At 55.6% G+C, this 14,937-nt stretch overlaps 1 protein-coding gene across 1 annotated transcript; it reads right to left on the reverse strand.

The window, feature by feature from the left end:
* Positions 1-1,239: 1,239 nt before the first annotated feature.
* On the reverse strand, positions 1,240-13,158 carry ADCK2 (aarF domain containing kinase 2). The gene is made up of 8 exons (XM_037049068.1): positions 12,094-13,158; positions 11,102-11,248; positions 8,334-8,462; positions 7,266-7,361; positions 4,782-5,033; positions 3,858-3,986; positions 2,968-3,021; positions 1,240-1,675 (listed from the first exon to the last, which is right to left on the reverse strand). The coding sequence occupies exons 1-8, from the start codon at positions 13,027-13,029 to the stop codon at positions 1,535-1,537; spliced, it is 1,884 nt and encodes a 627-aa protein (XP_036904963.1). The 5' UTR covers positions 13,030-13,158; the 3' UTR covers positions 1,240-1,534.
* Between the last annotated feature and the right edge of the window lie 1,779 nt (positions 13,159-14,937).

Below are 14,937 nucleotides of genomic sequence, written 5' to 3' on the forward strand. Positions count from 1 at the left end.
CCTGGTTTGGGGCATGTAAGAGGCAACCACACATTGATGTTTCTCTCTCTCTCTTTCTCCTTCCCTTGCCCTCTCTAAAAATAAATAAACAAAATCTTTAAAAAAAAAAAAAGGACATAAATGCGGAACTTGATCCTAGAGAAGGAAAGAATGGAAGAATCTAGTCCTGTGGCCAGAGCAGGACTTTCAGAGAACCAGAAAGCTTGACTTTTCACTCACTGTCTAAAGCAGCAGCCTGCAAAACGAGCAAGAGAATCCACTGGGATGAGGGAGAAAATACTATTTTTGTTTAGGAAAATAAGAGATTAAGCTTTACTAATGTCCAGACTACAAGCTGATCCAGGGATGCTCATAGTCCATGAGGGCTGGCCACACGTCAGGTCCGCTTTGAGGGGCCAGTCTGTGGGTGGGCCCAGTGCAGAGGGGCAGGCAGTGGCCACCAGCTCTTGATTCACTGCCAGGGTGTCACTGAGTGCTACTGCAGATTTCAAGCCCTGGTTAAGAGGCTGTACTGAATACATTATCTATATATTACTGTTAACCAACATTAACCCTGGACAAATGGACGAGGGCCTGAACAGTGCTCCGAGAAACTACGGCCTGAACACTACCATGTGGGCCCAGGAGAACTTGAAGAAGGCAGAGCTGCCCTGGTTGGGTAGGTCAGTTGGTTAGAGCATTGTCCAGGTATGCCTAGGTTGTGGGTTCGATCCCTGGTTAGAGCACTTACAAGAAGCAACCAATGAGTGCATAAATAGTGGACCAACAAATCGGTGTCTCTCTCTCTCTCTCTCTTTTCCTCTCTGCCCCCCACCAAAGTAAGCTTTTTTAATAATTTAAAAAAGAAAAGGGCAGAGCTGATTCTGCTCCTGTCCCTAATATGTCAGCCACATTAAACGTTGCTTTTCTTTTTCGCCTTGTGATAAAATTTAGCAAGAAGTCAGCAAAAAATATTTAAAAGTATAAAGGAGATCATTTGAAGTACAGTGAAATTTTCCCCAAGTATATATTGTGCCTCCAAATATTTGCTAGTGGTAGTATATCACCTGTGTAAAATGTGTAAATAAGTCATCTATGTATGGGCACATAAATACATTCAACTTTTTACCAGTAGGGTGCATTTAAAAAGTGGGAATCATAGGTCTATAGGATCTTGTGACATTTCCTAACCTAATTCTCAGAGTCCAGGAGGACCCACCCGATGAGGGAGTACAGAGAGTGAAGAAGAGAAGAGAGAAGAAAACAAAATAACTTAAGTTTATTTGTCCTCCTCCACAGAACCTTTTCCCCAAAATAGAGTCTCCCACCAGGCCCAGCTCCTACAACTGAATAGATGGGACCCCTCCCTCCCTTTACTTCCCCAAATAACCCAAAGCTGTTCAGGCAGGTGCCTGAACCAAATCAGAGTGAAAAGCAACAGTCTGCCCTCCACACATCCCAGTCTGTAAAGGTTCCAGCTGCCCCAGGAGAGGCTGTGGGGAGCGGCCTTCAGTCCTCGGATGAGACGGAGACCACTGCACACCCGCGGCCGTGGTCAGGGAGCAGACACCAGCCCCCTCAGCAGGAAGGGCTTGGCCGCCTCCAGGATGTCCAGTTTGGGGTCCAGCGAGCGGCCAAGCCCCTCCAGCACCATGATGGCAAACACAATGGAAGCGAAGTTGCTCTCGAGCTTCACCTGAAACACAAAATAAGTGGTTCTTTCCAAAGCCCGTGGGTACATAGAGTTCTGGATAACCCCGCTGCTGTCCATGCTCGGTCTCTTGTACCCGCCCATGTGATGTTTACTGTCCACGTAACATTGTCTCCCTACCCATCGCTTTTCCCACCATCTCATCTACCCACCCAGCCCCCCACCAACTAGTATTACTAAGGAACAATTAGGGCCAGGGTGTTCATATATAGCACATGTATGACTTAAAAATAATAAAATTAGTATCTCAGAGATACATCAGAAATTATAAATCTAAATAAGGGTCACCCTTCTGACCAGCCAAGTCCCTGACTTAATTCTATGTTACGATCCTTGACAAATGGCTGCCTCTTCCATGTGGTATTTCATTATCAGACTCCAGAACCTCAAGAGAAACAATGGGAAAGTCCGTCTTTGACCAAGAATCTTCCCTTCCCTGCTCTCAACTCCTTGCACCCTTGGCTGGCAAGCTTTAATTTTTTGTTTTTGGGGGTTTTTTAAATATTTTATTTATTTATCTTTAGAGGGGAAGGGAAGGAGAGAGGAAGAGAAGCATCAATGTATGGTTGCTTCTTGTGCATCCCCTTCTGGGAACTGGCCCCTGCCGGGAACTGGCCTGCAACCCGGGCATGTGCCCTGACTGGGAATCGAACCGCGATCCTCTGGTTCGCAGGCCCGCGCTCAATCCACTGAGCTACACCAGCCAGGGCTAGTTTGAAGAACAGCCCAAGGCCACACTCCATCACAAGGAGACAGACAAGGGCCAAGGTGAAGAACTCTGAGACCACCTCCCTGCAGGGGACAAGGGACAGGGGACAGGAGGCAGAGACCAGGACAGATGTGCTGGGGGCCTCTGAACATGCCAAGAGGCATCTCCTCTCAGGCCACCCTCAACCCCAGGACTTCACACCACACAGGAAAGAGCTGAATACTTAACACCAAGCATCGCGAATGTGGACGGAGGAGGGAAAGGGCACGAAAGCTTTAGACTGTTTCACATTTGTGAATCCACTTTCCACCGCTCAGTGTCATAGACGCTTAGACGGCAGAGTCTGACACAGACACAGACCGACAGTCTGGCGACAGCATGCTGGGCCTAGTGCATACCCCGGGGCAGCACTCTTCACGCTGATCAGCTGGTACAGAGAATGTTCTTGAACACAAGATCTCACAGAGAGGAGTACTCCCCTCCACCCTGTGGCCACCCGCCGGCCTCCCTGGAGAGCTCCCTCCAGGCTGACCACAGCACAGGGGCTCAGCTCGGCCCGGGGCCTCACCTTGTGAGTCATCAGTAACTTAAAGACGCTCGAGAGAAGGCTGGAGACTTGAAGCTGGAAAAGAGAAAATAAAGCTGACTGACTGCAGACCGAGAGTGTGCAGCCCCCGGCACCGCTTCTCTCCCTGCTGGGCCCCTATCCTGCCCCCCATCCCACCAACCTTTCCCTCCCTTCCCCCCTCCTCACACACACACACACTCTCACCAGTGAGTGGAAAGGGACTGACTGACAAACTCCAGAAGGACTGCACGTGCACAGACCCAACTCCCATCTTGATTATGAGAAGCCTGAATGAAAAGACTCCTTCCAGGAAGAGGCCTGGAGGCCCAGCTACCCCTGTGCAAGTCTGCCCACAGCACACACTAAATAAACTTGATCAGAGTGCCAGCCTCACTGCCCGTGGCCCCTGCTTGCTCTGACTTGATCCTGCGAGTGTAGACCATGCACTTGGGGAGAAAACAGGTTTCCTAGAACTGAGTGTAAGACACAAATGGGGCTCTGGCTCAGGTCTAAATAAAGGACGTGAATTTGAGCTAAGTCCTTGGGCTGCTCAGAGACCTTGGTTGTCTCTCACGAACAAGCTTGGCTGAGCTCCAGATCAGAGGAAGCCCCAGAACAGCTGCACCCCAGACAGGGAGGGGTGTGACACTGTAAATCGTGCCCCACAGCCACCCTGGAGAACCTGGCCAAGGACCCCCCTTGAGAGCCAGAGATTTCAGTGGCCCTCCCCCGACCTGGGAGATGGGGGCAGAGGAGAGCTTTGTTCTTTATCTGCTCTGAAACTCAAACCCCCCCAAGACGTGTTCCCATTGAAAGGTCTCCCTTCAGCTTGGGGGCTGTTCTGTCCCAGGGCAAGAGCAAGGCCCCTGCCCCTGGAGTGGCCTGCTCACCTTTTCCAGGGTGATCGTGTCCTTCCTGGCCTGGGTCACCAGCGTGGCCATCTCAGCCTTGAATCGCCCGACGTCCCTGCACTCACTGGCCCGAGCGTGGTGCAGGATGAGCTCGGCCACTCTGTCGCCCTGGAAGGTGCAAAAGAAGAGAAACTTTGTGAGTCAGGAGGGCGCGGACCTGGGTGCTGTGCCCAGACTTCTCCACATCCTAGCCATTCCCACCTAACGCTTCTACTGTCCTGGCTCTGGCCACTGCTGACCAACCAGCCTGGCCTCAGAGCCACCGGGACCTGCCACCAGGCTGGCCCAGCCATGCTGTGCTGGGAGGCTTCCTTCCTCCGAGCTGGCCCAGCCTCCGTGCACAGCTTCCTCCACCAGGACGCCCTCTGACCGAAGCCTCCTTGGCCTCCCAAACACCCATCTGCCTCCGTGGTTACTGCTCATGCCTTTCACTTCCCACAGCACCGCCCCAGGGGCCAAGCTGTCCCTCCTCGGGCTATGACCTCCTCCTTCCACCCACACCTGTGCCGGGGAACACGCCCCACCCTACCTGCCACTGTGGCCCAGGGGACACCACACTGGCTCAGGCTGAAGCCTCTGTCCACCCCCTCAGAAGCCGCCTAAGCAGGCGCTAGCCTTCCTAGTGCCCATCTGTGTGCTTGCTGAGGGAGGAGGAGATAGTACCACACAAACTACACAGCGGCATTCGGGAAGGAGGCCTTTCTTCCCATCCCAAACCGTGATCTGCTTGGAACTGGCCTCAGGCACAGGCACGAGCCTGTGCTGACTACAGCCGTGACGTTTCTGTCAGGAGCGCCCTTGGCAGACGTGGCATTTGCCACAGTGACAAAGGCTGAGGAGCCCTGACGTTCTCAAGAGCCTAAGCGATTTGGGCCCCCCTCCCGAGGGCCCGGTGGGTCTCACCTGCCCCATCGCCACAGCCATGAAAACTGCCTGGAAGTTCCTGAGGTCCGTGGCCTGCAGCTCAGCCACGATGCCAGCATCCAGGAGCACCAGGCGCAGCGGGCACCGCGCAGGCGTCACGGACGCCACCAGCGCGTCACAGACATCCACCTGCTGCAGCCGCGCCTCTCGACTCTCGGAAAGACCATCGGCACCCTGGACCAGGATGTTCCCGGGGTGAAGGTCTGCGTGGACAAAGTTGTCCACAAATATCTGGAAGGAGATCAGCATTCTTCAGGGCTCAGTCAGTCCTCACCACCCCATCGCCACCAGGCCGTGCGTGGGGCGAGCTCCCAGGGACGCACAGCAGAGAAGAGGGCCTGCGATACAGCCTCACTGTTTGGGGTCATCAGTTCAGAATTTGTACAGGGACGGGCCAGGGGGGCAAGACCATGCTGCATTTCAAAAGACTTATTTTTACTCTATGATTGGAGCAGTTAATATTCAAATTAAAACAAGTACCTACTCATGGTTTAAAGATTTTCCCCCAAACCTCTCGGCCCTTAAGCTTCATGGAACTTCCTTTATTTCAAACATTTCCTAAACCAGACTTGCCCTCCATTACCCCCATGTGTCCACACAGTGAGTCTAACAGCGAAACTGACAGCCACCTCCTGGCACCCAGAGTTGGGCAGGCAGGGAGAAACGGCTTCGACCCTGCTAAGCAGGAAAGAAAGCCGCAGGAGCTGTGAAGGACGGGAAGTCAGGCATGAGCTGTGGAACAGAACTCTGCCTCCCGTGACAGGTCATCTCGGTGGTCGGAGAAACCCCCAGCGATCTTTCTGGAAGGGGAAGGAGAAGCCTGGTGTGGAGGTGCAGAGTAGCCGCTCCTGGACAGGCTCTCGGGAAACTCCTCCGGGCTGGCAGAGGCCCTCCCAGTCCAGGTCCTGGCTTTGCTGGTCACAGAGGCTGCTGCTACCCTGGTGAAAGTCCTGGGAACTGAGGAAGCTACTCGAACCTGACCCTGATGCCAAACCTCCTGGCACCTTGCTGTCAGCTCATCCCCTTGGGGCGTACACCCCCATCCTTGATCCCAGGAGCTGGAAGCTCCCCACGGTCTCCCCACTCCTGGGTGCTGCCTACTGGGCTTTTACCCTGGCCTCCCTTCTGTGTCCTCCCCTCCCCCACAGTGCCCTTGGAGCCCTGTTACTGGGGACAAAATCCTCTACCCACTAAGCTGCCACTGCACTGAGGAGTGGAAACCTGGCTCTCCCGTGACAACCTCGCTTTCCCAGGAGCCTCGAGGGTGGGGCTGCTGACCCTCCACACCCCCGGACCCTGGGCTGGGGGTGGTGGACTCAGGGCCGCCCTGGGTCCTTTCTGCAGGAATGCCTACCACCTCTGCCCCGCCGTCAGCTCACGCCACACCACCATCCTGCTCACCTTGGCCCCCAGGGCTCCTTCTCCGTCACATCCGTTCTTTCCTCCTGCTCTCAAGCCACATACCTGGTGCCTTCTTACCCCAACTGTGCACCCTCCAGGCCTGGGCACTCTCCTGCCTGTCCAGCCTGGACCCTGCCATCCACCCCTCAACCACCCTCCTCTGTGCCGACCACCAGGGAGACGTGGGACCCTAGACAACGCTGTGTTCCTGCATGTGAGCCGCCCAGTGCTGGGTGGCCACTGTTACTGCCGATGACAGCGATAACTGACACTTCTTAGGGCTCTCTGCGTCCTTTTCTGAGTGTCAGTTCATCAGTCATTGCCAGGCAGTCCTCTCATGGGTGACGCCTCGACTTCCTTCACATCCCAGCTGAGATGGAGCCACTTCCTGAGTAAATCTCTGGGCTGGGACAGGCCCCTTTTAAACGATCCTCTGATACCTGCACTTACCCTACATACAATTGACTTATGCGTGGCTGGTCTTCCCACTAAACGATAGTTCTGTGCACACTGTAAATATGTCTGTTTTGCTCACTGCTATGGAGCCAGCACTGCCTGGCACGTAGCACGTGCTCAATAAATACTTGCCCTGGCTTGTGTAGCTCAGAGGATTGAGCGCAGGCCTGCAAACCACACGATCGCAGTTCAATTCCCAGTCAGGGCACATGCCTGGGTTGCAGGCCAGTTCCCAGCAGGGGACTCATAAGAAGCAACCCTACATTGATATTTCTCTCCTTCTCTCCTTCCCTTCCCCTCTAAAGATAAATAAATAAAATCTTAAAAAAAAAAAAAACTTGCTGAACGAATGAACAAAGTAGCATGTAACATACAATATTGTCTCAGGCCGATTGTAGATAACTTGGGCGGCCCTTCCCACAGCACCTTGCAGGGTGACAGAGTGCAAGCCACTGAGAACGTGCATAGCAGAGAGTTGGAGAGGGTGTCTTGTAGGCTCAGCTACTTACTTGGCTTGCCCTCCACCAGGGTAGCTGAGCAGTGTCCCCGCCCTTTCCCCACAGGCTGGGCCTGAGCACCCTCTCCCGGCCCCGTGAGCTCACTCACCATCTTCAGGAGCATGTTGATCCCCAGCCGAGCAATCTTCCTCTTCAAGTCGACGGGAATCCCAGCCTGCTGGTAACTGGACACTGGTACGCTCTCCTTCGAGAACATCAGGGAGGGGGGACAGCTTTACCCTGGACAGGCCCGCTCCTCACCCCCATGGGGCGCATGGTGTTCCCTCCCCATCGACCCAAGGAGCTTTTCCTTTCTCAGAACCCCTGAGTCTGTCGCCCACAAGTTGATTCTGGCCCATCTACGTTTCCCTTCCCTTCCACTTCTCAAAGGAAAACAAGTCCCATAGGTTTGTTAGAGAAGCAACCCGCCGACTCTGTCACCCACAGGTCGGGATGTCGCTGTGTGGTGGGAATAGACAGGAACAGGCTCTGGAGAGCTAGTTTTTGGTCAGGAGTCAGCCAAGAGACGTGAATGAGTTCTGTGAGCCTGAGCAGGAAAATGGACAAAAGGGGGGGGGGGGTGACAGGGGAGCTAGCCAATAAGCATTTCATGTAGGTTAATCATTTAGCTGTCAGAGCAGCCCACTGCAATCTTGTCCCTAATTAACAAATTAAAGAACTAAAGCCCAGAGAGTTTAAGTAACTTGCTCAGGGTCACACAGCTCAGTAACTGGGAGGTGGCATCACTGCCCTGGATGTCGTATTACCATCTTTGCAGATGGGGCTGGACCAGGAGCCTGCTAAGGCCAGGGACACAAACACTGGCTGAGCACTTTCTCTCTGCAAACTCCGGCTGAGGGCGTTCTGCATTCAATGTGTCACTGCCCCCTGGGACACCCCTTTGAGGCAGGAACAGGGGCCAGCCGAGGTACATGAGGAAACGAAAGTCACCCAGCAAATAAAGCGGCAGAGCAGAGTCTCACATCCACAAAGTCTGCGGCCACCCAGCCACCTCGCTGTGCCCCTGCCCACCCACCCTCACGGCACGTGTGAGCTCCTCACATGGAGTGATCCCATGCTCTCTCAGCTCCTGTCTTTTCAGACTAAAGCCTTCAGGTGAAGCGGAGACGGCCCAGCTGTGAGTGAAAGACGCGGCCGGGTCAGTTCGGACTCTTACTTCGTAGGTCTCCACCAAAACATCCCTGGTGACGAAGGGATGCAGGGGGGTGGGGAAGCGGACGGACTTCACGTTCAGGAAGTTGCACTGGAAGTGTTCCAGATTCCGAGCTTCGTAGCGCAGGTCAATCTACGGAGGAGAGGAAAGGTGAGGGGGTGGTCGGGGCCCCGGGATCGCAACATCTGAACCGCCAGGGACCCAGCAAGCCCGGAGAGCCCCCCGCCTCCTGCTCCTCCTGCACAGCTCCGCAGGGACACGGGAGGAGGCAGTCTCTGACTAAAGGCCTCCCCAAGTCCTGGCCCTCCCCGGAACTCCTCTGAGCTACGACAGCAGACACCCTCACAGGACTGGGCTTCCCACTTCCCTGCTCTCCCTTGTCTGCCCACCTGCTTCTCGCCAGCCAGTGGATGCCCCCCGTCTCCCAGAGGCTCAGCTCTGTGGCCTCTCCAGGCACTACCCTCACTAGCCCACCCTCCAGCCCTTTTCCTTGATCAAAGCTCCCTCCCACCCACTCTGCCCTCCACCCTGCTGGACCGACACTGTTCCCCCAAACTCACCAAGCCTTCCACTTGCCGGGCTCAAGGGCGCAGTCCCATTTTTGTCCTAATTAACTCTACAACCTCATTCTTCCTGCCCCGGTCTTCTCTTCACTCTCCGGGCTTCTACCCCTGCCTTGCGGCTGCCCTGCCCGGGCCTGGCCTCTTGGCCATTCCTCCTCAGATGCCCCACAGACGCTGATGTGTCTCAGCTCCCGACCTTCACCAGCTTTTGCTCTCCCTCTCCAGGCCCTCATGCCCCCAGCTAGCACCTCCTGATGACAGAACCTTGACCTCCAGTCCAGCCCTCCTCTGCCTGTCTCCAGACTTACATTCATGTACATCTAGGCATTGCCCTGTGGAAGTCCAGAGACCCTTGACCTTAAGTCTAAACAGAATTTACTTTCACACACACCCACGTGCACCCAGTCACCCAAAAGCCACTGCAGAGGTTCTCCTCTTACCCTCCACACCCGTCAGTGCCCAGTGCCATCGATTCTGCAACCCTAACCTAACCACGCTTGGGTCTGCCCTCCCTCTCCACCCACTGCCACTCCCAAGGAGGCTGGCGAGCAGTCACCTGAACCCTAACAGATGTATCTGAGTTAGGCTCCCCTCCCCAGTCTCCCCTCTCTGGGAGATGCCCCTCTCCCTCTGCTGGGGTCCCCTGCTACCTTCAGAATGAAGCCTAAATTCTTTAGGATGACATCCAAGGGGGAGGTCATGGTTTGGCCCCCACTTCTCTCTTCAGATCCATCTTTTATGCCTCTCCCTTCCTCTACCAGCCCAAACTCTAGCTTCACCCAGTCTGTACGGTGCCAAACTCCCCAGGCTGCCTGACCTGCCCCACCCCTTTGCCTTCCTTGTTCTCTGATTGCAGTGTTTCCCCCATATGGTCCAACTGCAAATACCCAACTGGAGCCAAGGGAGCCTTGACTCTCAGGACAGAAGGGCCACTTTCCCGCTTGAGCCTGAAGAGACTCCTACTACCCCTCCCATCAAACTCTACTCGCAGGTATTGACAGGTCGGCACCCTCTGCCTACAATATACTCCTACGGATGGAAAGAGCTCACTCGTTCTTAGTTTGTCAGCTTCTAACAGACCCCCATGCAGACACCAGACTCTAAGCTTTCAGGCCGGGAACGTGAGAGGACTACTGGACACAGCTGGCAGGCAAAATGGGGTGAAAGCGAGAGATCTGAGTTCAGCCGGAGGGGACCCCGTGATGCCTTTCAGACTTCTGGAAGGCGAGCTGACGCTCGGATGGTGGTAGAACTCAGAGTAATTAACGCAGAGACGGTTACTGAAATATAAGCTATTTTCTCTGCTTTAATTTTCTTTTGTTATCAAAGCGACACTACTCCATGGCATAAAGCAAAGACGTCTAAACATTAAAACATGTCCCTTGGACTTAAAACCTTATATCCAAGGACCTGAGTGAGGCCTTGGCACACTGCTTCCGAAAGTCTTCCCACGTCTGCACTACCAACAGGGAGCCGGGCAGAGGCCCTCCTTGGAGCCACGACAGCCCCCAAAGTGCGTTTACCAAGTCTGGCTACTTACACAAGTGACCCAAGACCCTGGACAGGGAGGAGGTCCTACTCTACTCAAAAGCCCTGGAAACAAAGCAAAACAAAGGCACAGTGTGCGAGTTTCCTGACCATTCTTATCGCTCTGGAGTTCAGCCTTTGACCATGGCACTTAGAGAGAACGTTGTATGTTCCACCAAAATGACTGCACTTTTCTCCCAGGCACTCAGAAGGCCGTACTACCCAAGCACCCTTGCAGGACCCTTGTGATTAGAGCTGACCTGTAGACTAGGAAGGAGTGATGTTCATCGATTCCACGCCTGGCCACAAAACCTCTCCCACAAAAACCATGGTCCTCCATGGTTCTTCTCCCAAATCCACACTGACCCTACATGACACGTGTTGAAGATGGCAGTGCCGAACTTGGGAGGAAATTGGCCCCGAGTAGCTGTGGAGTAGAGCTCCCTCTCTGTCCTTCGTTCACCTGCATGGAACTTGGACACTAAACAATAACCCTGTTGCATTAAGCTACTGAGGTTTGGGTGTTCTTTGTTATATAGACTAGTGTTACTTACCCTGACTAACATACCATACTAGCCATGACCTGTGGGGAAATACTCTTTCATTCAGCATTTACTAAACAACCACTAATGGCAAGAACTCTGTTAGAGGCTATTTATAACTGAGGGAAGGAGAATTCACCTGTTGAACCATGAGCTTCTCAAATTCCTCCACTATCTCAGGCAAGCTAAGCCACTTGATTCCTGGCAAGAGTGTGAGGATCCGGCTGCCCATCTTCATCAGCAGCAGGTCCATCCGCACCTGAGAGAGCAGGCCGGGGTGCAACACCTGCCAGGAAGAGGAACAGTGAGACAGCGGAGGGCTCAGGAAGGCACATTCACCCGCTCAGCCAGACTGGGTCCCACCATCCAAGAAGAGCCAGCTGGCTTCCCTTCCGAGCAAAGGGGAAGTGGTCCCCACACCCAGGATGCTCTTGCCTCCCTCACTCCACGCGCTTTCCCTGAGGAGATGCCCCCAGCATCTCCTCTGCACTGCACTTCTGGGGAGAGTAGATGGGCTTTTTGTTCCCGAATACATTAACTTTAGGTCAGGGGCTCCCAAAGGGTACCTACGAGTCACCATGGGGTGCTTGGTGGCAGCGCAAGCAGGTTCTTTCCCAGGTGGTCAAAGAGCACCAGGAGGACCTGCCACTGTGTCTGCCAGACCCCCTGGGTAATGCTGAATGGGGATGGGACAGTGTGGGGACAAGAAATGATGGAGCCCGGCCAGGGTGACAGGACATGAAGTGAGAAGAAAGCCACTTCTGTAAAAACGAACACTGCCATCTTGGGCTCGCCACAGCACACGTGACCTGTCTGTCTCGGATTTATCCTGACCCGAGAGTAGTAGGTCAGCAGGTCAGCTGGCCGGTGGTTCCTCCGCCCACAGAGGCAGCCAACTCCAAACCCTCTTCATTTTCCTTTATCAGACTTTTCCCACCACCTCTCCCTCAAGCCAAGAAATAAAACAGCTCACACATTGTAGGCACTCAGATAATGGTCAAACTAATGCAAGTCAATGGAAGGCAATGTGGGGTGATTTGCGAAGGACCGGTTCCTGGTCTAGGGTAGCTCCCAGAGGTCAGAGAGATTTTAGAGACCAGAAGGGCCCACTGAAGACATCAGAGCACTTACTTTCACTGCCACAGGGATGAGGTGATGTGGCTGAGGGGGCTGGGCAGGTGCCAAGGCCTGAGACACGACTGCGTCGGATCCAACCAGGTCAGCAGCTTTAGGGAGAAGCAGTCTTTCTAGAAATGACTGGTCGGCAAGACTTCCTTGAGACCACCACCCCTTCTCCAGGTGCCCAAACAGCTCTCTGGGCCTCCCAGCTGCCCCAGCTTGTGAAGGAGGCTGCAGCCTGGAAGCCTTGGCAAGTCTCTGGATGCCATCGTTCTCCAGGAAGATGGGGTTGGCACGTGCTTTGTACACTTGGGCCACGCAGCCTGAACCCACGGGTTCCTGCTTCTCGAAGCGGAGGACCTTCCCCCAGTCCTCCCCGAACGCCTGCTGCAGGATGTGCTCAGTGTGAGCCCAGGGGTGCGGAGTCACCCGGACGTGCAGCTTGGAGAACTGGGCACAGAAGGCCTCTGAGAAGAGATCTCGCCGGGTGCTGGCCCACTGGCCCAGTTTGATGTACGTTGGGCCTGAGGTCTCTGTGGCTTTCAGAAGCAGGTGCAGCCAGAGGCTGGAGATGCTGGGAGCCAAGTAGGTGAGAGGGTAGAGTAGGAGGAGGGGGAAGAATTTCACCAGGAGAGCCCCAGCTCGCAGCCCCAGGCGGAGGTAAAGAAAGAGGCAGCCATGCCACGCGTCGTGGGAGACTCTCTCCAGGGGCCCATTGTCAGCCAGGTCACTCCAGCTGGCCCTTGGCTGACACGCGTTCTCAGGGGCCCCCTCACCAATGTCCCCATGGACTGAGACGAGTTTGGGCAAAGTGCCAAGCAGAAGCCAACAGAGTCTGGAATTTCGAGGGCATCCAGAGGGTCTTAAAAGATGGAGTTCCTTTCTCAGCTCAAAACCCCTCAGGTACGCCAAGCAGACCCTGACAGAGAGGCGCCAGGGAGTCACCATCCTCTCCCAGAGTTCCACGGCCTAGGCTGCCTGCCCTCCACTTAAAGGGCACCTACCTATGTTCACACTTTCGGCAAGGCTGACTCGAGTCCAGGACCACAGCCGAGTATTCCACTCAAAAGTGGGGCAGCTGCCTGACCCCGTTCAGCTCACGTGTAGTCTAAGCCCAGTCCTGCGCCCAGCCCCCCCGCCGCCGGGCCGCACTCCCCCTCTGGCCCCACAACCCTGCCCCGCCTTGCCCGCCGGAGGGGACGGCCCATCCGTCCCTCCGGGCTCCTCGCCCCACTTCCTTCCTCGGGTACGGCCCTGGCCCAAGGCTTGAGGTTGCCGGCGGCCTTCGCCCGAGACCAGCTGCGCCTACGGGCACTTTCAGAACGGAATCCACTGTGAGAACCTGAGGGGCCAAGCCAGAAGCGAAGCCAGGCCTAGGGCGAGGACGCGACCTGCGCGAGGTGGCCGCGGGGGCGGAAACAGAGCCAGGCGACCGCAGTGTCACCGTGCGTTCCGGGGCCCGCACGTGATCACCGGTGTGGCCGGGTTCCGCTTCTAGCCGGAGTGCGGAGGTGCTGGACGAAGGTGGAGTCGGGTCGAGTTCAAGGTGTTGCAAAGGGTCGCAGCACAGAGGCCCGTAGGGGGCCCGGGCCCCAAGGGCGAGGGAGGGAGGAGGGTCGGGGTGCGAGGGCTTGGGAGTTGGGTGCGCACAGCCTGGGATCGCAGCAGCGAGAGCGGGGAGGAGGTGCGGAAGGCAGAGGATCCTGCGCCGGGAGCTGGAAGCCGAGGCAGGGGGCCGGGAATCAGGCGCGGAGGACCGGGGATCGCGCGCAGAAGCCGAGCCGCGGCGTCTTCCGGGAGCGCCCCGCCCACCAGCTCTGGCACCGCCCCTTAAAGCGGACGCGGCGCGGACACCTGCAGGGGCTCACCCTGAGCTTAGGGTCCTGGGTCCTAGAGACAGATCGGACACAAAATGCAAACGCAGGCTCCGCGCTGTATTCCCCGCGCGCGTCTGTATTTCCACTGACATCTTTGTAGCTTTCCTTACATAGAGCATGGAAACCCTAAAATAGGCCATGAATTGCAAGATAGTTGTGAACACCGGTACGGGTTTCAGTTGGGTGGAGTGAGGGGGCGGGGGAGTCCCAGGCTGCATCGATTTGGGGAACGTGTTTGGACCTTGGGGAACGGCTCCTGGAAGGCCATGTGCATTCACTCAACTGGTACATATTGAGCGCCATAAGTATTTCTCAATCCGAATGTAATACTTATCAAGGCCCGGTAATACAATGTGCATTGAACAAGGCACCCTGCTGGGCTGCGGAGTGGAGACGCGCATCCTGCCCTTCCACTCTGACCACTCATGAGGGGGACCACACGGGAACGCAATGTACAATTTCAACGTGTGGCAAGAGCCATGAAAGAAATGAAGGATAGGGAGAACCAACAGGATGTAGCTACTTCGGAGGGGCAGGGAGGCCTTGGGGTGGGAGGATGTTCAGACAAAGAAAAAAGCCCTAAAGTAGGAAGGAACTGGGCTTGAGGGGTTTTGTTGGGGAAGGGGGATCGTTTGCTTGTTTTAACCTCAAGAAACCAAAGGAAAGTCCGGTGGTTCTAGAGAGCAAAGTGGGAAGAAAGGGAGCTTGGAAATACCGCAGCGCAGCCGGGGCAGGCCCTCGGGTCCTCTGTTCACTCTGCCAGTGGGGGTTTTGAGGCTGTCCGCCCAGGGGACCACAGCGCCTCCGCACATGGAGCCCTTCGCCTGCACGTGGAGGAGAGGCTTCCACCGAAATTGGCCCAGGGGTGATCCGCGGCCTTCACAATGGAAGGAGCCGTGGGGAGAGAAAGGCAGGGACAGGGCCCAGGACCACATGTGGTTCCTCTTGCGGGAAGTGTGACTGCCACTCCGCAGCCCTC

The sequence above is a fragment of the Sturnira hondurensis genome, unplaced genomic scaffold (genome assembly GCF_014824575.4).
Source record: "Sturnira hondurensis isolate 20B ecotype Veracruz unplaced genomic scaffold, ASM1482457v3 Scaffold0006437, whole genome shotgun sequence".
NCBI lineage: Eukaryota > Metazoa > Chordata > Mammalia > Chiroptera > Phyllostomidae > Sturnira > Sturnira hondurensis.

Excerpts from the sequence above, each read along its gene's own strand:
- ADCK2 (XM_037049068.1), bottom strand. The coding sequence starts at position 13,029 with ATGGTGACTCCCTGGCGCCTCTCTGTCAGGGTCTGCTTGGCGTACCTG. Across the intron at positions 5,034-7,265 it reads TCAACATGCTCCTGAAGATG|ATATTTGTGGACAACTTTGT; the intron begins GTGAGTGAGCTC and ends ATCTCCTTCCAG. Across the intron at positions 3,022-3,857 it reads ACACGATCACCCTGGAAAAG|CTTCAAGTCTCCAGCCTTCT; the intron begins GTGAGCAGGCCA and ends TCTCTTTTCCAG.